The sequence below is a fragment of the Apostichopus japonicus genome, chromosome 8 (assembly GCF_037975245.1).
Source record: "Apostichopus japonicus isolate 1M-3 chromosome 8, ASM3797524v1, whole genome shotgun sequence".
In the NCBI taxonomy this organism is placed as follows: Eukaryota; Metazoa; Echinodermata; class Holothuroidea; order Aspidochirotida; family Stichopodidae; genus Apostichopus; species Apostichopus japonicus.
In genome coordinates, this window is record NC_092568.1 from 2,417,963 (window position 1) to 2,441,642 (window position 23,680).

At 38.6% G+C, this 23,680-nt stretch overlaps 1 protein-coding gene across 1 annotated transcript; it reads left to right on the forward strand.

Moving 5' to 3' along the window:
- Positions 1-319: 319 nt before the first annotated feature.
- On the forward strand, positions 320-23,680 carry LOC139970593 (uncharacterized). Its single transcript, XM_071976399.1, has 17 exons — positions 320-426; positions 1,361-1,550; positions 1,710-1,802; positions 2,020-2,204; positions 2,682-2,833; positions 3,288-3,421; positions 4,224-4,404; positions 4,911-5,128; positions 5,303-6,553; positions 6,973-7,235; positions 7,936-8,063; positions 8,882-11,443; positions 11,972-16,296; positions 17,110-17,286; positions 18,243-19,458; positions 19,783-19,877; positions 20,922-23,680. The coding sequence occupies exons 2-17, from the start codon at positions 1,389-1,391 to the stop codon at positions 21,087-21,089; spliced, it is 11,310 nt and encodes a 3,769-aa protein (XP_071832500.1). The 5' UTR covers positions 320-426; positions 1,361-1,388; the 3' UTR covers positions 21,090-23,680.

The window sequence follows — 23,680 nt, forward strand, 5'->3', positions numbered from 1 at the left end:
GGTGGGGGGATATTAGATAATATATCCCCTACCTAAAATATTGGGGGACATGTCCCCCCCCCCCCGTCCCCCCATGATCGCCGCCCATGACCTAGCCTACCACACACCACTCCCCCGTATCTTCCCCTTCCTCGCTTTTTGTCTGTGAAGTATGAAACATTGCGTGAATTGAGTTGAAGAAAGTTTTTCAAAGATTTGGTATGGATTGAAATAGCGCCTTTACACCTTTTAGAGTTCAAATACCTTTCAGAGCCGTCTCTATATACGGCTCTGATACCTTTTCAATAATAGCGCCCTCTTTTTAAAGCGCTCAATTCAAATCAAAGCAAAAGTTAAAAAACATCGTTGGTTCAACAAATTTCAAGAGAAAGGTGAAACTACCGGAAAATGCTTTGCGATATTTCTACAATTTGCTGACATTATATGGTAATCTTTTTGTAGACTTAAATGAGCACATAATCACTCCAAACAATCACGTAGTCTCAAACTATGTTTTTTATTTATTTTAACTTTGTTTGACGCAAAAGATATTCAAAAATTGTTCGTAACGTTCGGCCAAGCCTAGGCCTAGGCCTACATCGAATTAGGCATAAACGTGAGTGACTGTGTGTGATTAAAGGCCTAACTACAGTAGGCTAATTCGTAGCCTACGTACAAATGGACCGCGGCGTTTAGTAAGCTAATGTTAAACACAGTGAACTGTGGTGGGTTGCTACATAGAACTTAGCAGGATAGCCTTGGTTTCTTCATTTGTAATATGTGACCGTAGGTGATCCAAACATGATAACATGTACAATAATGCAAGTCTGAGTCTGACTCAGAGAGTATAGGCCAATACCCTTTCTTTCATAGTAGGGTTGACTTGCATGTAACTTTAATATAGGCCTAGCCTGTAACAACTGTTAGGGTTACCAGAGACGGTAGTTAGCCTAGCCAGATGGCGATCAAAATAATGTTATAATTGGACAGTTGCCTAGGCCTAAGGTTTCTACATAATATGAACAGCCTACATCGTCATATATTCACCGTGTGCAAAAACATCTTTAAACGTCAGTTTCACCTGATTTAAACCAAGTTTTAGAAGGAATAAACACAGAAAGATGCATGTTATATTTTGTCGCAATTTTACCATTGATTCTTTTCCTTTTATAAAAAGAAACTATGACTGAAATATCTTGAGGAAAGAAAAAGATTCCTAATCCTAACTGGTTGGCTGTGCCCCTGCAGGAAATTGTGATAATGCCAGCCCACTAGTACTCCACTAGTACCAGTAATGGGGTATAAATAATATTATGGCAGGAAAGACATTTTCATGAACCTGAAAAATAATTTTGCATGTTCTTTGTTTTTATTACAACAGGTTTGTTTGTTCCAAAGTGATTTACAAAATGAGTTGGGCTGATGACGAGTGGAAGGATGGACTTCCTTATCGAGCAATCCAGAAGATCCAGCAGTTAGAAAAAAATCAAGAAAAGTCGCAAAAGGAGTCGAAACAGAAACAATTCCAACTTGACAGCTTGGAAGCTGCTTATCAGAAGCAACTTAAGAAGGTAAGTACTGTAGTCTTAAATTGCATTCAACAATTAATACACCTCATCATGTTGTCTCCTTGGTGTATCTGACTGAAATCTCAAAGCAAGCACCAAACCATAATCTTTACCTTAAGCCTCAAATGTAAAAAAATTCCTTCTTCTTCTTTTGGTGTTCAGGTTGAAGAGCAAAAGCAACAGAATTCGACACTGAAGAGAGATCTTCAAGGTCTTGAAGAGACATGCAGAGACCTCGATAAAAAGGCAGGAAAGGTTGGCATTTCCATGAATATTTTCTTTTTCATATTTAGGTGTAGGATTTTTTGGAAGTGTCCAGACCTAATTATTCTAAGTAAACAATATACTTGCAATTGTAAAATCAAGCTTTATACACTTTGTGTGGATGTAAGACCTTATTGGAATTTTCATCTACTTATGTATGAATTTACCAGTAATATAATTCTCTCAAATTATGCTGTTTGTGTGATAGGCCGCTCATGACATTCAAGCCAAAGACAACCGTATTGCTTGTTTAGAGGGCCAACTTGGACACTCAAAGACAGCCTTGGACAAAGAGGTTGGTATCAATTTGCAGATCAAAGGAGAATGTGAAAAATACCAGTGCGAGCTGCGGCAGGCCTTGGAAAAACTGGAGAAGCTTTCGAGTGAACACAAGTGAGTAGCAGAGTATTCCTATGTTGAAGAAATTGAGAGTGTAAATTCAAAAATGAGTAAAGGGAATATAGACATATGTCCAGAAAACGGTTGCTTTGCTCAAAACAAGATTGCTGTTTCAGATAAAGCTAAGTCATCGTCACCAATTTCTAACTTATAAATATGAAAATTAATGATTACTTTGGATCATTTGATTCTGAAATGTTGTCGCCCAAACACTCTTGTACATAAAAAGTAAATGCGGAAATTTAAGCAAAATTTGACCATTCAGCAATTTTTTTTTTGTAAAATGTGTAAATCGTGTCCAGTCCAGCTATGAACTGCATTTCTTTTGGATGTTATTACACAGATATTTTATCAAAGATTTATCAGGATCATTGCAAAGAGTTACTTTATGTTATCATTGAACAGTTTGAAAGCTTTCCAAAAGGACTTGTTTGATGGACTGTAATTCTAATCTCTGTTTTTTTCCTACAGGAAGCTTCAAGAGAATTGCAATCACAGACAGAGACAGCTGCAAGTGACTGAACAGAAGTTACTGAGCAGAGAACAGGAGAATTCAAAACTGCAGGCGTCAGTAGAACGGTACTCTGCGGACAGATCTAGACATTCTAGTTCTGCATCATATGGTATGTTGTAATCCATGTAAATAATAGTCTTCTCTCTTGAAATTATCATAGTACCTACAGTAGTGGGAAGAAGGTAGGTACTTAGCTATCAAGGCTGAAGACATTCTAGCTGCCTGAGATGCAGGGATAATTACATCAGCTATGTCAATAAGATCTCACTGACTATATAATACTTGTTGCGTCAGATAGTGGAACAATCTTTCCAAATTAAATTTGATTTTGAAAGGTGGTTGTCATATGTGTAAAAATCCTGTCACAAATCTATGGAGTTACTGTAGCTAATGCATTGCAATATGAATGGAGAAAGAACAAAAAATACAGGAATGCCACATGATCAAAAATGTGGTTTACTTAAATATCATTTCAATAACACATAAAATTTCACAAACTGTTTTGTTTCATAATGTTTTTTTGATATATGCGTGGCCACCACTTTTGCATTTATTTCCGTTAGGAAGTACAAGTTCCCTACCAGATGAAGAGATAGAAACTCTGAAGAAGAAATTGAAGAATTTGCAAGAAAGACTTGAGAAAGAGGTTGCAGAAAAGGAGCAATTTGAAAAGGAGCTCATTGCTATGAAATCAAATGTAAGTTGGAAGGAAGGCTTTATCTGGTGCAAATAGGTGGAGAAATAATGCATGTAACTGCAGTTTTGCCAGTGATGCAGTTTCATTGATATGGTTTAGAAGAGTTTGAAAATGTACATATGTCATGCAGACTTCATAAGACGATAAGACTTGAAAGTGGATTCATCTGGAGGAGGACATTCCAGTTGTGTGCCTAGAATTGTTGGTACCTGGGGCAGATTCCATCATTGTCACGCTGTGTAGGGGGTGGCCTCTTCCCCTTTGAGAAACTTCTGTTTATGTTAGGTTACTAAGATGCAAAGAGGTGCTAGTTTTGGCAGAACTTTGAACTGATTTCACAATGGTTTACAAAAATAGGGAACATTTTTGGGGGCCTGTGGCATTGAATCCCCCCCCCCTGACTGGTACCAGGGAAGACTGCCCCCACTAAGAATGCCACTGGAACATTCCCTTTCCTTAGTTACCCCTTCCTCCAGATTAACTACCACACCCGATCTATTTCTTGGACTTTCTATTTCTGGCTAAAGGCCCGGTCAAGGGAGTTATTTCTCAAAGAGTGTAGTTGAAAAAGATAGTAATTTCATGATTTGGGCTAAGGAAGCATGATGGTGTTCTTGTTTCTGTTTAAAGGAAACTTCCATGATAGATTGATGTTTTAATGGATCCGGTCTCTTATTTTTCTATACGTTAATCTTTTATACTTTTGACGTCAAAACTTACGACATGAACTGATGCATTTGATTCAGAGCAAGTGGGAGAGTTTGCATATTTTATGCCATTTCTCTTTCTTTTTTGCTGCCAGAAACCAGTCATTGCAGAGCAACCCTTGGTAACTCTCATTGACATCGGAGATGCTCCTCCACCAGTCCCTCAACCTGCCATTGCATCTCTTCAGAGTACAGTGTCTCTTTTAGATGCCTCCTTCGGTCAAGATAAACCACTGCTGGACATCGCTCCACCTATCAAGACTACAGTGCAAGATGGTGCGTGTACTAGTACATTATTCACCCACACAGACTGTTGCACATGATCTTGTTTCAGGGAATAGTTGATCAAGTATTGAATAGCAAAGCACTTCATAAAATGGTTACGTATCTTTACAGATAGACAAAAGTTTTTCTACACAAAAGCTCAGTATTTTCAAGTATTTCATAATCAGCAAAAACTGCCAAAGCAATTTAAACACTAAATTATTCCTGATGTTTAATCAAGAGTAATCAGCATTGCCCCAAACATGCTAGTTGGTCAAAGAATCGTCACTCATGTGGAAGTTCTGTCTTGTAGAAGGTAATCTGGAAATTCATAACAAGTTTTGGGCATGAGAGGAGGAAATACTGATGACCTGTAACAATGGAAAGCCACATGATAGATGGGTTTCAAACGTTTGTCCGGGCAAGACTGTAATGGTCATTTTTTTATTCAGAGCACATTTCTCCATCTTACGCACTTATTTACTGTAACGTTCCTTCCTTTACATGACCTTCTCTAGAAAAAGAGTTGAAAGCACTGAAAGATAAAGTGAACAAGCTTGAACTTCAGAATCAATCTCAGACGAAACAGATTGATGACGCTAAAGAGAAGTTGAAGGAATTGCAGTCTCAATTGGACAATGCTCATCGTGAGATGGAGGAATACAGCAAGATCAAACAGAAGAAACAGGATGAGATTAATAACTATAAAATTAAACTTGATGAGATGACCTCCAAGGTAAGATGAATGGATTAAATATGCAGAATATAAAAGCTTTCAATGTGAAACCACGATAATGACACTGCTAAGTAACTAAGCCATGCTACTGATCCAATAAAGCATTCTTTACAATCGGTTTGTGCAATAATAAAATGGTCAGATTGACATGTTATTCTGTTTTTGTCTTAAAAGCTTCAAGATGCAGATCAAAAGAGGAAGCAAATGGCTCAAGAGCTGGAGTGTCAGAGACACAATGCAGAAGCGGCTCGACAAGCCCAAGAGCAGCGATTCAAGGAGAAAGAGAAAGAACATAACAAGGAAATGTCCCTTCATATGCAGGACCTTAAAGGAATGGAGAAGCAGTTGAATGACCAGAAAACAAAGTATGAACAGGAGGCGGTAAGAAACAAGAACGAACTGAACACCCTTCAAGCTCAGATGGAGAAGACCCAGCATGAGAATCACAAGTTACAGAAAGAAACAAAGGACCTACAGCAGAAGACAAACAGCGCGGACAACAGTCTGGCAAAGAAAGATGAGGCTGTGGAAGCTTTGAATAAGACCGTTGGCGAACTGAAGAAGGAAAAGGATAACGTGATGTTTCAACTAGATCAGGGCAAACATAAAATTTCTCTGCTGGAAGCAGAGACAAAGAAAGTGAAGGCAGAGGTGCAAAGGGGAGAGGGGCAAAACGAAGATTTGAAGAGGAAGCTCCATGAAAAGGAATCAGAAATTGAAGCTCTGAAGACCAATAGCGGCAAACATACCACTGAACTAAAGAACCAGATAGACAACCTGAAAATTCAATTTCAAGATATTGAGAAGAAAGAAAAAGCAGCTTTGGATATGGCAAAGAAAGCAGAATATGAATCAGAGAAATTGAGAAAGGAGATGGCCAACAAAGAAGAAGAGTTTGCAGCAATGTCATCCAAGAGCGAAGAGTTGCGACACAAACTTGCACAGATGGATTCTGAGAGGGATCTCTTTAACCAGCAGAAAACGGAGATGCAGAACATGGAGCTACGGATGAAGAAGGAAAGAGAATGCTTGGAGGAGAAGCTGGAGGTAAAGGAAAGTCTTGTGGGTGACCTGCAAGGAGAGATTCAGAAGATGGAGACAAAAATAACGGAACTAGAAGGAACAGTAAGAGAGAAAGACATCCAGTTTAGCAACAAAGAGCAGGAAATTTTACAGTCTATGTCCGCGACATCTAAGAAGATGGAAGAGCTTGAGCAACTCAAGGAGAAGCTGAGCAGCAATGTGAAGGAATTAGAAGCGTTGGTAGTGGTCAAGAATGAGCTGGAGAAAAAGTTAACAGATGGAGAAAACCACATTCAGGATCTGGAGCAGAAGTTGAAGGGTATAGAAGGAGAGAAAGCTGACTTGAAAGAAAAACTTGACTCAACAGTCTCAGAAAAGAACAAACATCAGCAGCTATTACAGGTGAGGATTTCATTTTCTTTAATGAGACCTGAAGAACAAGGTTCCTTATTTTGGCAGCAAAATGTATTGAAATGAATTCTGAAAGGCACAGAAGGATGTGTTGGAAAACATTTTTCTTCAACATTATTGTGAATAGGAGAAGTGAACCCTTATATATTATTTATTTATTTATTTCATTTTCCCCTCTCTTGTCCTTGTTTTATATGGTACATGTAAAGTGATGTGAAGGAAAGCTCTCACTGTGTGGTTTGCACACATGAGGATATGCAGCTTCAGTTATTGGAGAGATGTTGCAGTAGAAACAAAGATATCAACAGGCAATAGATTTACATCATTGGATTATTCAATTAGTGATGTACTTAGCCTTAGCTTTCAATAACTTCTAAACCAATGCTTTGTTGCAAATTTTAACATTGCAGGAGAAATCTGCAGAGATGGAGAGCTCTCTAAAGATGCAGGAGGGTAAAATAAGTAACTTTGAACAAACGATTGGCAGTCTTCAGCAGGAGAACAAGAACGTGAAAAGTGACTACAAGAAAGCCTGTGAACTGGTTGATCAGAAGGTCAAAGAAAACTCTGATTTCCTTTACAAGTGGGAAGAGACAGAGAATGAGCTCAGCAAACTACGTCAACGACTTCACCTGACAGAGGAGGAACTCTCCAAAGCTAAGGAATCAGAAAAGTAAGTTGTAAACACAGCTTGGAAAAACGATGGTGGAAAAATGGCTGCAGTGTACTCTACATTACATTTATGTAATGAAAGATATAGTGAGCTAGTTGCAAGGAAAGTTTGTTTCTATTATCATTACCATTTTGACCTTGTATATAGAGGAGCCTAGGGTAAGTGGTGACTTTTCAGAAGCGCTTAGCATTAATGCTAAATATTATGTACCTTTCGTGGTATAGAAATGGTGTTGTAAATACACTAAATTAAGGTTTATATGGTCATTAATTCTTGATGCTCATTGACGGCTGAATGTACTGTGGAAGAAGAGAAACTTGATAGAATTCACACAGATCATTGTCCTAGATACTTGAGTGAATATGGTGGAAAGAGGAATAAAGATACAAGAAATTAGCTACTGAAAGCTTAGTAGAAAACTCTGAAGATATTGTCTGTTGTAATCAAATATTCTCATAAAGTGGCAGTGTGTACCGCTGCATATACACCAATTCAGAGAATAATAAAGTGTTAAAATTTCGTGTAGCAATTTTGCAGATTCTGAATTTTGCCTCTTTCAAAATACTAATGTGTACAAAACTGCTATAAATCTTTGCACTTGTATAGCAATTTTTACCATTTACCATAGCAGATTGTAATGAGATACTGGAATCTGAATAAACTATTCACTGTATTAGTGTCTTTCTGCTGTTTCCTACAGAGTTGCAGCAACTGCTGAACAAAGCCTCAAGCAAACCATATGTGAAAAAGATGAGATCCTGGGAGGCCTTCAGGAAAAACTTGAGAAACTGAAAGCAGAGTGGTCTGGAAAAGAACAAGGATTCCAAGGTAAATCCAAAAGAAGAATAAAATACTACAAGTTTAACAGCTTTCAAGGCTGGTATTCAATTGATATCTGATGTCTAGCAACTAAAAATAGTAAATACTTTATCTGGAAGATGAAAGAAGTTCTGTTTAAGTAGTGAAAGCAGTTGATTAAATACATTGATCTTGCTGGCCAAATTTGGCATTTCATATGCCATCCAACGAAACTTCAGTCTAGCTGTGAAACATATTAATGACCTGGTTTTCAGTCACCTATTGTAAAAATCTGAAGGAAGTATTCAAAAAAATGTTGTTGTTTTCCCAGTGCTTGGTATATCTTGATAGATAATGTTGCCACAAATTCTGCTTACAGTCAGCAAGGAGAGTGTGGTATAAGAACCTAACTGTACAGAGTTGCTTGCAGAGAGGATTAAGATTGGTGGGCAAATAGATTTATCACCTTGATATATGTATGTATGTATGTAAGGTCAGATCATACTGGGTTAATGTTAGATATGTTCTTGCAAATATGCAAGTCTAGACTCATCAAAAGACTCATCCAGTTGTGGCACTCTCTACTGGTCTGTGTGTTGCTTACATAGCCAGCATCAAATTAGGCTGATTAGTTGTCAGTGTGGAAGCTGAAGGGCAAAGACAGTCTGGACTGGGATTGGTAAGGGGAAAAAATCACTTTCACTTCTGGGCCATTATCTGTTAGAAAAGAATTTTGTCAGATACAACTTGGCAAGTGTATTGAGTCTAGTGTGGTGTGTTCTTGTTAGGGTGTACTATGTATGTAGTTCAGTTAACTTCCAATGCTTCTTTTAAATTGCAACTTTCAGAGACCATTTCAACCCTACAAGATAAAGCAGAAGTAAGTCTGTCAGCAGTGAAACAGAAAGATTCAGATCTGGCTGACTTAAATGATGAACTTGAAAAGATGAAAGAGCTGCAGTCTGATTTTGAAGGAAAGATAACAGAAAGACAAGGCTCCGTTGACCAACTTGAGTCACTGTTAGTGAACAGCAAAACAGAGATTGAAAGCTTGACATCAAAGCTCAAGGAAACTGAACTGGAGTTAGAGAAAGTCAGTGCAGAGAAAGAAAATGAGTTGAAATCCTTCTCTGAAACTGAGAAACTTAGTAGCCTCTTGAAAGATGAAGTAGAAGATCTTAAGTCTCAGCTGAACGACCAAACACAGGAGAATGAAAAGCTCAGCAGGGAATCCGAGGAGCAACAGAAGGCCCTGGATGCTCTCAAGGCAACTATGAAAAAAGTTGAAGAGCAGTTGGAAGAGGTGCAGAGGCATCTAGATGAAAAGACTGAGCAAGCTGAGAAGGTTATTAGCAATAAAGAGGAAGCAGTGAATGAAATGCAGCAAACATTAGATGACAAAGAAAAAGTGATGGCCGAGCTCAAAGATGCCTTGGAGAAATTGAGCCACGATGCAGAGGATAGTAAGCTGAAGATGGAAACACTGCAAACAAGATCAGATGAGATGGAGAAACTGATGAAAGAGAAGGAAGAATATGCTAAGGATTTAGTGGAGAACTTGAAAGAATTGGAAGGACAGAGGGATGAGAAAGAGGCAACTCTGAATAATGAAAAAATCAGTCTACAAACTGAGCTCAAGGCTGTTAAAGAACAGCTTGAGAGTCTCACAGAGTTGCTCAGGCAGAGAGATGAAAGTCTGGACAGGCTCAAGCAGGATGTAGATGCACAGGAAAAACTGGTCAAATCTCATGAAGAAAAGAATGCAGAATATGTGAAGAAACTTGAAGGATTAGAACAATTGAAAGATACTCTAGAGGTGGACTTGCAAACCAAAGAAACTGCCCTCAGTGAAAAGGATGCCAGGTTATCTGCTCTCCATGAGGAACACTCTCAGGAGATCTCATCTTTAAGGACGTCACTGGAAGATGCTATTGTAGCTCAAGAGAGAGCCAAAGAAGAACTGAATCTTGTTGTATCCAACTTGACTAAAGAACAAGACTTATTGAAAACTAAGGAGGAAGAGATAACAAAACTTAAAGATGAAGTGGAATCGACCAAGGATGATAACCAAAAGATGCAGGGAAAGTTAGACTTGATTCAGATGGATGTAGAAGATAAAGATGCCTTTGTCGCAAGCCTAGAGGGAGATAATGAGAGGATGGAAGGCATGTTGACCACCCTGAAAGAAAAGCTGGATGAAAAAGCAACTGAGCTGGTAAACATGGAGTCTAAAGTAATAGCTGCTGATGAAACCCTGAAGATGACTTCTCAAGAGAAGACTGCAGCACTGGACGAGATCAAGGAGATGACTGAGAAACTCTCCCACAGTGAGTCTGTCACGATGCAACTGAAGTCAAATCTGGAAGAAAGCCAGAGACAACATGGAGAACTTCAATTGGAGGCTGAAAAAGCTGGGAAGCTGTTGTCAGGTCTTCAAGATGAAATCAAGGGAAGAGAGGCAGAAATAAGTGACCTGATGACAAGTGTTCATAACAAAGAGGAAGCCATCTCTGATTTGCAGTCACAGTTGATGGAGAAGAGCACTTACATTGAAGAGATGGGTGCAAAGACCCAGATCTTGGCTAAGTCTTGTCAAGAGAAGGAAGAGGAGCTTGAAAAGGAGAAACAGAACTGCCTTGCAATGAAAGATCAAATAGATGAATTGAAGAAGAACCTCAAAGACAATGGAGAAGCACATGAAGCTGCAGTGGGAGAGCTTGGGTCAGAGAAACAGAGGTTGCAGTCCAAGATGGAGATGTTGCAGACAGACTTTGATGATAAGGATCAAGCCTGGGAGAAAGTCTGTCATGACTTTGAGGTATCCCAGGAACAGGTGACATCACTGGAGAGCAAATTAACTGAGTTGAGAGATGCCCTCACCTCCTCAGAGACGGAGAAGCATAAAGCATTGACGGAGAGAGATGACCTGAAGACAAAACTGATGTCGATAGAGCAGAGTGTAGAATCTGAAAAGAACGCTGCAGAAGGATTGATCACGGAAATGAAACAGAAACTATCCCAATTGGAGAACGAGAAGGCTAAGCTGGTCTCAGATCTTCAGGAGGCGCACTTCAAATTAGAGAATAACTCAGAGGATATTGAAAGTCTGATGGAGCAGATGGAATCAAAGGACTCCAAACATGTAGAGTTAGAAGAGCAGTATCAGTCAGAGATGAAGAAAAACAAGGAACTAAGGGAGGAATATGAGGACCTACAGAAACAGAATGAGACCTTAGGTTCAACTTTGGAGGTTACTAAAGATAACCTAGAGCAGCTGAAAAGGGATGCAGGTGTCCAGATGGAGGATGCACAGGTGAAAAATGAATCCTTGGAGAAACAGCTTGTTGTGATGAGAGATGATTACAACCAGATCAGACAAGAACTGGAAGATACCTCTGTGAGGCTTGAAGGTAAGCATACATCTGACAAATGTGCTCATTTATTAACAGACCAATACACTTTATTTCGTTACTGACAAATGTGGTTTATATTATTTTTAAGCTAAAAAATGTGCTTAACTTTTAAGATAGAACAAGACATGGTCAATACAAGATCCATTTGATACATTCTAGAAATGATTTTTACTTCCAGAACATGTTTACAGCAAAATACAAAGAGGGAGGGGTGAAAATTGCTTACTGTGTGTTATGATGATGAGTTAAATAAACTCAGTAGAGTATGTTGAACGTAAAATCATAAATGATAATAAATAACAATATCTTACATGTACCTTTTGCATTATGAGCTTGATTCACTCTATTCTAAATCAGAAGATGTACTCTGTCATATGGTGAGCAGAATTGAGTTTGTACTGTCGGTACTAGGTAAATCTGTCATTTCTGCGGAAAGTGCATAAGGAATTCTTGGACTTGTGTCGTAACCATGTAAGTTTGGCACCTTACAGATCATTTACATATATTACAATTTTCTTTTGTCAGACACAAGCAAATCATTTGAAGAGGTTAACAAGAGACTATCAGACTTCCAAGAACAATCCGAGCAAGATTCCAGTAACAAGCAGTCAACGATAAGTCAGTTGCAAGAAAAAATCAAAAGCTTAGAGACTCAGATTACAAATTTATCCCAATCATTGGACATGACAAAGGGTGAAGCCACAGAGTTGGAGCAGTCACTGCAAAAAGTAAAACAGGAATCAGAGATTGAAAGAGAAAACTTAGTGAAACAAGTTCAAGAACTTAGAGCCAAACTGCAGGACAATAAAGATGAGAGAGAAGCCCTTACTGAACAACTGAGAGGTAAAAGTGAGGAGATGGAAAGGTTGGTAGAAGAGAGGGAAAAGTTTGAAGTAGAATCAGAGGCGGCCAGAGAAAGTCGGGACATTTTGCAAGAAAATTATGAAACAGAGAAGAGGAACAACGAGCTCTTGGAGAAGGAATTGGAGAATCTAAGAGATGCTTTGAAAGCCAAAGATGCAGAAATTGAAGAGATAAAATGTGACGTAAATTACACAAGCAGTGAAAATGAGAGCCAGGTGGTAGAGCTTAACAAGGTGTTGACTGCAAAGGGAAAGGAAATTGAAGATTTGAAAGAAGAACTTGAAAGACAGATGGACCTGAGCAATGCTAAACAAATGGAATTAACATCTCTACAGTCAATAATTGAAAGTAAAGATGGTGAAATTGCAAACATAAGGCAGCAATCACGGGAAAGTCAAAGAGGATTGGAAGAGAAGCTTTTGGAGAGGACAAATATGGTTAAGTCATTAGAAGAGGAATGTCTGTCTCTTAAACAAGAGGTCCAAGATCTTAAGTCACAAGTTTCAAAGATTGAGTTTGAAGCAGATGCACTCTCACAGACATTGGACAAGAAGCAAGGAAGCATTGAGGACATTGAGAAAGACTTGCAGGTGAAACTTGCCACAGCTGAAGCAGATAAATCTAATCTTGAGATGGAGATTGCAAAGAGGACAGAAGAATTGGATGCTGCCATGGCTAGTCTGGAGGAAACAAAGAAAGAGAGAGATACTCTCAATGCAAAAATCACGGACATAGATGCTGATCAAACAAGGTGTAGAGAAGAGTTTGATGAGAGAGTGAAGGGATTCGAAAGAGAGTTGAAGGAGAAAATAGAGAAACTTGACCAGTCAAGTCACAGAATCAATGAGCTTGAAACTTGTCTCAGCAATGAGAAGGCATACTTTTTGGAATGTCTTGCAGAACAAGAGGATAGTGCTGGAAAGCAAATGGAAGGTTACTTGGCAGATATTAAATCCCTGAACACCAAGATCGAGAGCATGGACGAAGAAAATAAACATTTGATAAGTACCACCGATGAAGATAGTAACATTGTTAGCAGGAAAGTTGAAGAATGGAAGGAGAAAATGATGAAGAGTAATGACGAGATGTCTGAGAAACTGACTGAGAAGGAAAACGAAGCAATAGCCCTGTACCAGCAGAAAGACGAACTAGCACACCAGATGCTGCAGAAAACGGCAGAGATGCAGAAACTGCAAGAAGATCTAGAAGAGACGAAGAATCAATTGAGCCTTAAAACAGCAGAACTGTCAGACTTACAGTCAACCAATGAGCAGGACCAAGTAGAGATGAAACATCTGAGGGAGAAACTGTTGATATCTAACGATATATCTGAGGAGGCAAATGAAGCTATAAAGGTAGACCTAGAACTATTGAGAGACAAAGTGTCAAGGTATGAGGAAACCATTGATACCTTGAGAAGGGAACAGACAGAGTCATTGGACCAGCTGCAGGCAGTCACCTCGTCAGGGAATTCAAAATCCGAACGCTGGAGCCTCGAAAAGGAACAACTCCAGAACACCGTCGAGAGCTTAACCTCAGAGAGAGATTGTTTGTTGGAAACCAAGATGGAGTTGGAGACGATAGTTGAAACCAAACAGCAGCAGTTACAGGAGTTGAATCTGAAGGCTGAGGCCACAGCGGAAGAACTTAATAGTCTTAACCAAATGGAGATAACATCCAAGGAGACAGTACAGTCTCTCGAAGCTAGTAATTCTTCTCTTGCCATGGAATTGGACTTGTTGAAGTGCAATATTAAAGAATTAGCAAGTGAAAAACGTAGCTTGGAGTTGCAACATGAGGAAACTAACAGAATAGAAGGTGCAAGGCAAGACACTGAAATTGAAAACCAAGTTGGCTTTGAAAAGGTGACAGAGGAACTACATCAGGTCAAACTAGAAAAAGAAGACCTCTCCAATCAGATGAAATTTATGAAGCAAGATGTAGATAGACTTCTTCAAGAGGCAGAGGAAAGAAGATCTGCGATTGATAGTTTGGAATTGAAATTGCAGGATTTAGAGTCTGGAAAACAAGGTCTCTCTGAAGAGCTGAAGACCGCAAGGGATATGCTAAACAAAGTAGCTGAGGAGAAATCTGTGTTGGAAGAGGCGATGAATTCAAGGGAATCAGAATCAGAGGGATGGGAAGAGCAGCTAAGAGAGGCTAGAAGTCAGTGTGACAAAGCAAGTCTTGAGATAACAGAATTGAAAGAACAAAACAAAGACTTGGGTTCTGACAAAGAGAGGATGATCTCAGAGTTAGAAGATATTAATAACCAGTTACAGATCATCTTCATAGAGAAGGAACAGTTACAGGATGACCTCAAGGAACTGCAGAGCTCATTAGAAATGTCTCAATTGGACAAATTGGATCAAGACAAGAAGACAAAGGAAGTAACTGTAGCCAAAGAGGATGTGGAAACGGAACTTCAAACTTTGACTGGCCTAAACAAAGAGCTCAGGACCAAAGTAGAGGAACTGACGGACCTCGTGAAGCAGATGTCGTCAGAGAAGGTCGTTCTAGAGGAACAGGTCAAGGAAGCGCAAAAGGAACTCCATAACTTTGGTCAAGGCTGCGAGAAGTTGCAAGACCGCCTCGTGTGGGAGAGCCAAGAAGCAGAGAAAAAGACGAAAGAATTGGAGAAGTTGAGGCAAGAAACAGAAGATCAAAAATTGGAAATTGTCAACCTGACAGAAGAGCTGGATTCTGTGAGTCAAGAGAGAGAAGAGGTGACTGAAATCCAGAGAAGCAAAGATAATAGAATCACTGAATTAGAAATGGAATTGGAGAAGCAGAAGGGAGCAGTGGAGAGTTTGGAGTGTACCATTTATGAGAAGCAAACCGAAGTAGAGGAGCTGAGGCAAAATGTAGAGCGCCTGGAGAAACTCTCAAGTGAACTTGGAGCAAAACTTCAAGATAGAACAGACGAAGTTGATGAAAGGTGCAAAGAGATTATCACAAAGGAAGAGGAGATGGAATCCAAGCTTGTGGAAGTAATTTCTGAGAGAGATTCATTCCAAGGTCAGATTCAGACCATAGAATCTGAAAATGCAGAGCTGACTAGAGAGGTCGAGAAGCTTAATGAACACCTGAAGGGAGAAATCGAGAAACTCCAGGCAGCACAAGAATCTATTGAGAACTTAGTCAAAGATTTAGAAGCATCAAAGACACAGGAGCAAAACCTTCAGCAGCAGTTAGAGGGCTCTGTCTGTGAGGCTAAGGAGATTTTGCAAAAGTTGTCTGGATTAGAAGAAGAGCTCAAGTTTAAAGATACAGAGAAGTCTAATTTGGAGGAAACCCATGAACAAGTCACAGAGGAACTCAGAGAACAGATACGTTGTTTGGAAGAGACGATCGGTTTGAAATGCGAAGAAATCCAGTCAGCCATAGAGAGGTGTAATACTGCAACAACGGATGTTGAAGAACACAAAACCGCACTGGAAGGAAAGGTGGCGGAGATAGAAGAACTGAAGCGCCTGAATGAAACGCTAATCGTTGAAAAACGACAGTTTGAAGAAGTGATTGGTAGCTTGCAAGAGGACGCTTGCAAACTCAGACAAGAAATTAATGAGAAAAGCCAAGAATTGTTGGAAATTTCAAATTTGAAGACAGAAGCGGAAGAACGGGGTACGGAAGTAGAGAATAAGTTTGAATTGTTGATTGTGGAGAAGAGTGACATTGAGGAGCAGTTAGATGACCTGAAGAAGCAATTAGTCACCAAAGAAGAGGAGTTCTCCAAATTAAATGCTGAAGTGCAGTCTGTGAAAGAAGCTAAAGATAGTCAGGAATCCAAAAATATGGAAGAAATGGCAGCACTTCAGTCAGAGTGTTCAAACTTTGAGGAAAAATTATCCTTAGCAGAGGAGAAGGCTAGAGATGCTCGTGAAGAGTTTGAAAAGTTATCCACAGAAGTGCTCGCCGCAGAAAAAGAGAAGTCCGTCTTACAAGAACAACTCACCTCCTTGGAATCAGATTGTGAAAGTAAAAAGGTAAAAGATTCAAAAGTCATTTCTGGCAATTATGATTATTATATTTACCTTCCAATATGAATTTAAAACTTCATTGTAACACATTAAAGCACTCTGGCACATAGATATAAAATTATACTTTTCAACATTGCAAAATCATGTTCTCTAACTCACATCTCAATTCTAGCAATTTATAATGACATAATTAACCTCTACATGCTAATTTACAACTTGTTTAGACAATGCTAAGGCAGCCTTTACTGACATCTGTACTTGAACATATCATACTTATTGTCATGACTGTGGCATTGTCGCAGGAGTGATGGATTGAGTGTGGTACAAAAATGAACCCAGTGGCTATTCCATTATTTTGTCATACTTAACAAAACTTGTTTTCATAGTTTTCCATTCCTTGACAATGTCTTACCAACATAGTACTCATCCTTTATCTTATTGTACTGGTGGTTTACAATTTGGAGTAATTGCTTTAACTTTCCTAATACAACTGCATGTGTTAGTTATGTCATGCATCTCCTTTAGCTGTTGCAATTCATTAGTTTAACCATTTGAAGACAACAAATGCACACAACTCCTTAATATGTCATTGAAAATGCTTTGCGACTGTTCTTGAATAGTCTGAATGATTAAAATTGATACCTATTCCATGACACTAACTGATTTTTACCTCAAGTCTAATAACAAAGGCAGTTTCCTTTTCCACAGACTTTACTGTTGGTAGACTCCTATTTCAATGTGAATAAATTCAACTAAACAACATTGTATATTTCACTCAACTAACTGTAATTCCTTTTTATTTGGTTTCCACAATATCAGCTTGAACTTAACCAGGTTGTTTCTGAGAAGAAAGAACTTGAGATTCAGATGCAGACAACTCACAGCAAACTCTTGGAATCCCAGGCGCTGGTCCAGACAGAGATGACCCGCTATGATGACATGGTGGAAGAGAAAGAGAAAGAAATTGAGACAGTAAAAGCCAACATTACACAGAAGGTAAAACAAACTGAAATTTATGACCTTAGAGTCTAGTCTTAGCCACTTTTTTTTGGAAGTTGGAATTGTTAAATGCCATGAACCATAGCTATTTAAAGTGATTTTTTTTTTAGTTTGATTGGCAAGTTAACCAAACTTAAGAAGTATAAAATATTGATCAAAGTAGACACCCCATATGTTTCCCATTAAACTAAGTTCACTCAGTGATTAGTTAATAAAGTCGAATCAGTCTTCATCATTCTCTCCTCTAGATACTTCTCATGAGAGCGTAAACATGTGAAACATGTGAAATGCTAACTGGGGGTTAAATTTATAAAAAATGGAATTGAAACCTGGACATGTCAACCAAGAACTGACATGCCTTTTCATCTAATAACCTACATTATGAAGGGAGTTCATTAATTAAATAGTATAAAACTTGTATCAAAAATTAATTATAAGGCAAAAGAAAAAACCCATGTTATCACTCCAAGAATGATCGGTTGCTACGGTCACACTGACCTACAGTACAGCCCGCCCAAATCACTCCTGAGTGAGGGAATGAACAGCAGACTCTATTAATATAATTGTGATACTCTAACCACTTACTAATTATTTGTTAGCAATTAAGGCTTATTAAACTCTTGCAAAATGTTGACAGATGTTATGTTTCCCCTGCATTTACTTCACTCCTCTCTTACCTGTCTCCAACTACACTAACGCACTTTCCTAGTCTACCAAGACGCCACTGGTATAATTTTTGCATATTTTTAAATGTCATATGTGGTGTCATATGCATACAAAGCATGCTGATATTTGTAGCAGAGGTGTAGGAACCCCACTCCCCCAAGCCCAGTTACAGTGCTATCTGTTACTTTGTTGCTATTATTATTGTGATTGGTTGGATAACAAGTTAGCAGACACTTTGACTACCAGTTTTTGTAATTCTTTCTTTGTTTCTGTATTTTAATTTACAGGAAGAAAAGATTGATGAATTAAAGACAGAATGCGAGGAAATAAAACTGTCTGCAGAGAAGGCCTCCCAAAATGTGAAACTGCTCAGTCTGAAGCTGAAACGATTTGAAAGTGAACCTAGCCCAAATGCTAAAATGAACCAACAGTTGAAGAAATCAGAGCAACAATGTTCAAAACTAAGGAGTCAACTTTCAGATGAAAGGACCGCTAAAGGACAGCTGGAAGAAAAGTTATCAGCTTTGTCATCTGAACATGAAGAAATGGTTAAGGAAATCCGAGAAAAACTTGATTCAGTCGAGAAAGAAAAATCCCAGTTGGAGGAAGACAAAGAAACACTTCAAAGTAAACTGCAGTTTAGCATGAACAATTCTCGTAAACTTGAAAATCAAGTGTCCAGCCTTCAGTACAAGGTAATTGAATTAGAGGCCAATGATGGACCAAGTGATCAAACAGCCCCTACCCAACCAGCCCAAGGATCTTGTAAATGTTCCGAAGAACTGTCGGACCTTAAGGAGGAGCTGGCGGAAGTCAAGGAAGAACTAGAAGCCAAGGAAGAGAAGGCTTTCAATGCCATGAAGAAATACAGTAGCCTCATCACCAGGTTTCGACAACTGGAGAGGGAGAAAGAGACACTCACTAACAAGCTGAAATTCTTGACTACCAAAAGGACAGGAGTCCAAGGCAGTGTGGATATGGGGAGTAAGGAAGTGAAGAAATCTGAAGAGTCGACCGACAAAGAAGTGAAGACCAAGGGTTTAATTGCTAAGGAGTCTTCATCAGTCAAAGAAGAAGTTGTACCCCCGACAGATACTCAAAGAAGAAAGACAGCCAGGCTGTCATCAAAGTTTAGGAAACAAGCCAATAAGTCTGTGTCTGAAACTGAACCTGCAAAGAAAGAAACCGGAGAAGAGAGCAATGTAAAGCTGTCACCATCAGCTGCAGAACGACCATCCGTGGCCATCGTTTCAAGTCCTCCGGCTAGGAGAACAAGGCTCAGCAAGCAGTACAGAAAAGAAAAGCAAACACCACCGAAGCTAGCAGATCCTAAGAAGGAGACCATTGCAAAGGAAGCAAAAGAGAGTGAAGGACAGGAGGGTCTGGCAGAGAAGAGGACCTTATCATCGGAATCAGATGACAGTACCGCAGGCAAACGGGCCAGACACTCTCAAGGAGTAGTAGCGTCACAGAGCTCTTCATCTGATCAGGAAGCAATGACTGGTAAGCAGTGGCTTTATGTTATCAAATTAAAACTCACTAAGCTTGAGATGGACAGAATCTTTTTTTGTTTTTTGTATCTTTACTAAATCTTAATTCTTTTACACATATGAAAATAAAAACAGATGTCACCCCACAAGTTGTTAAATCCATCAGCTTGCAAACAAACAGATTTATTAATCAATTTCCCCATCTTTGTTTCAAATAGTTTAGCTTTGCCTTTTTTTCCTTAGCATAAGATTGCCTTTGCATGTTTTGTTCTTTAAAGAAGTCGTCAAGTGCAAAACCTAGAACATCAACATTTTCATTATCTTAATAACTTTTCAGTTTCATCAAGGAAGTCACTTAGAACAAGGAAATCTGACGTTACATCAGAGCCGTCTGTCCCGAGGCGTGTAACCAGAAGTTCAAGGGGCACTGTGGTAAGTATTCATCATGAAAGCTAATGTTTAGCAACAACAGAAAAACAATCAAATTTTACAACCCAAAACAATACATATTTTTAAAGTTATGATTTCATGACAACTTAGCTGCATCATATTTATCCTTGTTTATAATTTCCAGTGGTTGGCAGGAGGAGACCCACCTTTCTGTGCCTTGCAAAAGGGGGCACTCGTCCTGTCTTTCAACAAGAGAGAACTTGTCTCCTAGGCATTCACTGTATAGGACCTTTGTCATTCTTTACTGGTAGAACTGGTCTTGCTCTGCCTCACAAAGAAAGGCCTTTGCCTCGTGCCTCAAAAGGAGAGAACTTGTTGTATGTGTCCTGCCTGTACAGTGCATATGTCTGTCTGTGCCTTGAGAGTTGCTAACACATGTTATTCTTTGCCTTGTAAGAGACAGCTCTAGCCCTGTCCCTTAACAAAGAGAATGTGCCTCCTGTGCCTTGAGAGTTGCTCGCACATGTCATTCTTTGCCTTGCAAGAGACAGCTCTTGCCCTGTCCCTTAACAAAGAGAATGTGCCTCCTGTGCCTTGAGAGTTGCTCGCACATGTCATTCTTTGCCTTGCAAGAGACAGCTCTAGCCCTGTTCCTTAACAAAGAGAATGTGCCTCCTGTGCCTTGAGAGTTGCTCGCACATGTCATTCTTTGCCTTGCAAGACACAGCTCTTGCCCTGTCCCTTAACAAAGAGAATGTGCCTCCTGTACCTTGAGAGTTGCTCACACATGTCACTCTTTGCCTTGTAAGAGACAGCTCTAGCCCTGTCCCTTAACAAAGAGAATGTGTCTCCTGTGCCCCGACTTTTCTCAAATGTTTGTCTCTGTACCTTGGTCTGTTGTGAATCTTGAAGGAAATCAAGGAATCCAAACACTAAATCTCCACAACTTGCATTTTTTTCTCATATTTTCTGGAACAAAATTACTCTTGGCTACTATTTGTGTATTAAAACTTCCTATTAACCTATGAACTGGTGCATTTGCGACCAAAACTTAAATGCTTTTATATATGTTTGTTTGACATACAGAGTTCCGTTGAATCAGCACTGAACACGATCACCAACAGTCCAAAGAAATCTAGGGGGCAAGAAACAAGCGGTGCTCGTAAACTTGGCAGGGGCAGACCACGCCCACAGGGACTGGAAAGGGCGGTACAAATGGACGCAGAAAATGAAGGAAATTGCACAGTTCAATGAAACTTGAAAATGGATGATGGATGAGTTTTATGCTTAAACCTTACTAATTATTATGTAACCTCTCTTTCGTATTTGCATCCCCTGTGATGAAATTGTATATCATCAGTAATTTCAAGTATCCATTTTAATGTGAAATTAAACTGTGTATTATGCAAATACTTGCAGTACATAAAAACAATCAAACCTTTCTAAGGGCTTCCTGAACAATCTTTAGAACTCTTTTACCGTTTTATGTGAAATGTTATGCAACGTATGTATTGATAACAAATCATTTGAAAGCGTGCTCGTTACTGTAAATGTTGTGGATGTTAGATGAGGAAGATAACTTCCAACCTGCAATAGGATTACAATGCATCTTAATTATAATTCATGAAATATCACGTTATTTCTGCTAACATATGAATACATCTGACTTAACATGTAGGTGATTTCCCAGGTTTATTGACCAGTTTCTTGTGAAGAGTGATAATGCCATGAAGGTAGTAATTCAGTCTTCTCCGGATAGAACTTGAGTTTATGACCTTTCAATATCTTTTTCTTATCATAAAAAGTCTTGGATTGCATTTAGAAGAAATTATGCCCAACCAGTTTATTTTTATTATTAGTAAATTTATTTTTTTCTTTTATTCTCGTTCTATTAGGTTTGTATTATAGTTAGGATACTCTTTCCATTGAAATGGATTCATTTCTAGCTGTCGAAAGAATTGTCAACTTTTTCCACCATATTTAGCTGGCTGTTGGTGATGTTGTCCGAGAGTAGTGTAGCTACGGTAGCAAAGTGTTGTACAAAGTGATAAATTTTATATCGAGATGTTGATATTGTATGATAAAGTTCATCAGTGTGGAAACTGCTATGCAAGCTTCAAATAGTACATTATTCCATAGCAGACAGTGACAATTCCCTCCCTTGTTGACAATTTTGAAGAAATTTGAAATGCTGGTTTATATAACTTGATTCTAAAACGGATGTATTTTTCATGGATGAAGTCACAATGGGGATGACATATTTCACATAAGAGCCAACATGTGTATGCATGTGCCATCCGATTTGAAATACAGCGTCGCATGATCATGAAAACTAATATGCTTATGAAGCGGGTCCGTAGTTAACAGTTATTTGTAGTGTCCTCCAACTGACTTAAAATCAGGATGAATACTTTGATCGACATTGTCAAATAAGGGGTCATCGTCCTGAAGCCAAGCGGTTAAAATCTTCAGCCGAGTTTCACTGTGCACAATTAAACAAACGTGCCATTGATTAATTTATTTATCCTTTCTCTTTTTTCATAAGAGCAAGACATGATAATAATAGTGTAAATTGAAGTGAACAAAAAGTTGGCTCACTCACTATGTTAGAACAGTGGCATAGATATAAGATATCTTATAGTAAATACGAGAAAGAGCAGCGCTTAAAGATCGAGACAGTGATATTGTTAGGGGATGCACCAGATGGCAAATCGGCTGCCGGAATTCCAGCCAGACTTTTTCGGGTGCATCTAGCAAATCCGGTATCAGCCAGATTTGAATTGCCGAATCCAATGTTTTTTTTCCTGTTCATAGTATATCCACGATTATCCACTTTTTGTATTGTAGATATGTACATACAAACATAAACCTCCGATCTCAACCAGTGTGTTTATGTACGAAATATTATTGAGATCAAGTTCAAAGAAGCAATTTGAATGCGATTGTAGTGACTAATGGGTAAATAAAACAAGACCTTTGCACCCACTTGTGAATTTTCATAGTATTATTAGTTGTGAGGAGATTCTGTAAACACAAATCATTTAGATATGTCTGCATATGAGATGTTGACTCTCTAAGGTCGTAGGTCAACTTGTCATGTGACATGATCAGACCACTATGCCTTAACTAGTTGAAGAGCTTGGTCAATTGATACTAGTTGTATCAAACTTGTGCAAAACGATATTGTGGAGTGTGTCAAATTCCTGTTACGGTCTAGGATTAATGCATCCAACTTTGCTTTGAATAATTTACAATAAAAAAAACTTTGTTTCATATGCTCTAAAAACTCCATGAACATTAAACAGCTTTTTGCTCGCTGGAATGAAACTGCACAGAAATGTAGTAAATTGCTTAGCTATGAAATGGAAGAAACTCAGTTTCTACCTTCGTTAAACAGGAAAGAACGATATTGAAACAGCAACATTGCAAAGCATTAATGTATTTCATCATGCTTTTACTTATACACTACATTATTTTCTTCTTCTTTTTTCTTTTCTATGATTTTATCATTTGCTTTATTTTGTGTTATAAACTGTACATGTTTCCTATATTTGGTTGTTTTTATTAGACATGTCACTGAATAGCTGAAGAATTGGGGAAATATAATGTAACTTGTTAGTTGTTTTAAGTGTTTCCATCTGTTACATCAGTGAAATGATTACAAAGGAAGCCAAAATGCTATCAAGTTGTCCTTTTTTCACATGTGATGGAAATATTTATTATAATAATCCTTCTTAAGTCAACTCAGTTGACTTTCTTATCTTGTATATAACCATTCAATTACACTTTTTTTTCTAATTATTCTTGTAAAATCGTTTGAATAAGATTGAAATAATTCATGAAAA

Coding starts and splice junctions, on each gene's coding strand:
- LOC139970593 (XM_071976399.1), top strand. CDS start 1,389: ATGAGTTGGGCTGATGACGAGTGGAAGGATGGACTTCCTTATCGAGCA. Junction 2,834..3,287: donor TTCTAGTTCTGCATCATATG/GTATGTTGTAAT, acceptor TATTTCCGTTAG/GAAGTACAAGTTCCCTACCA. Junction 3,422..4,223: donor TCATTGCTATGAAATCAAAT/GTAAGTTGGAAG, acceptor TTTTGCTGCCAG/AAACCAGTCATTGCAGAGCA.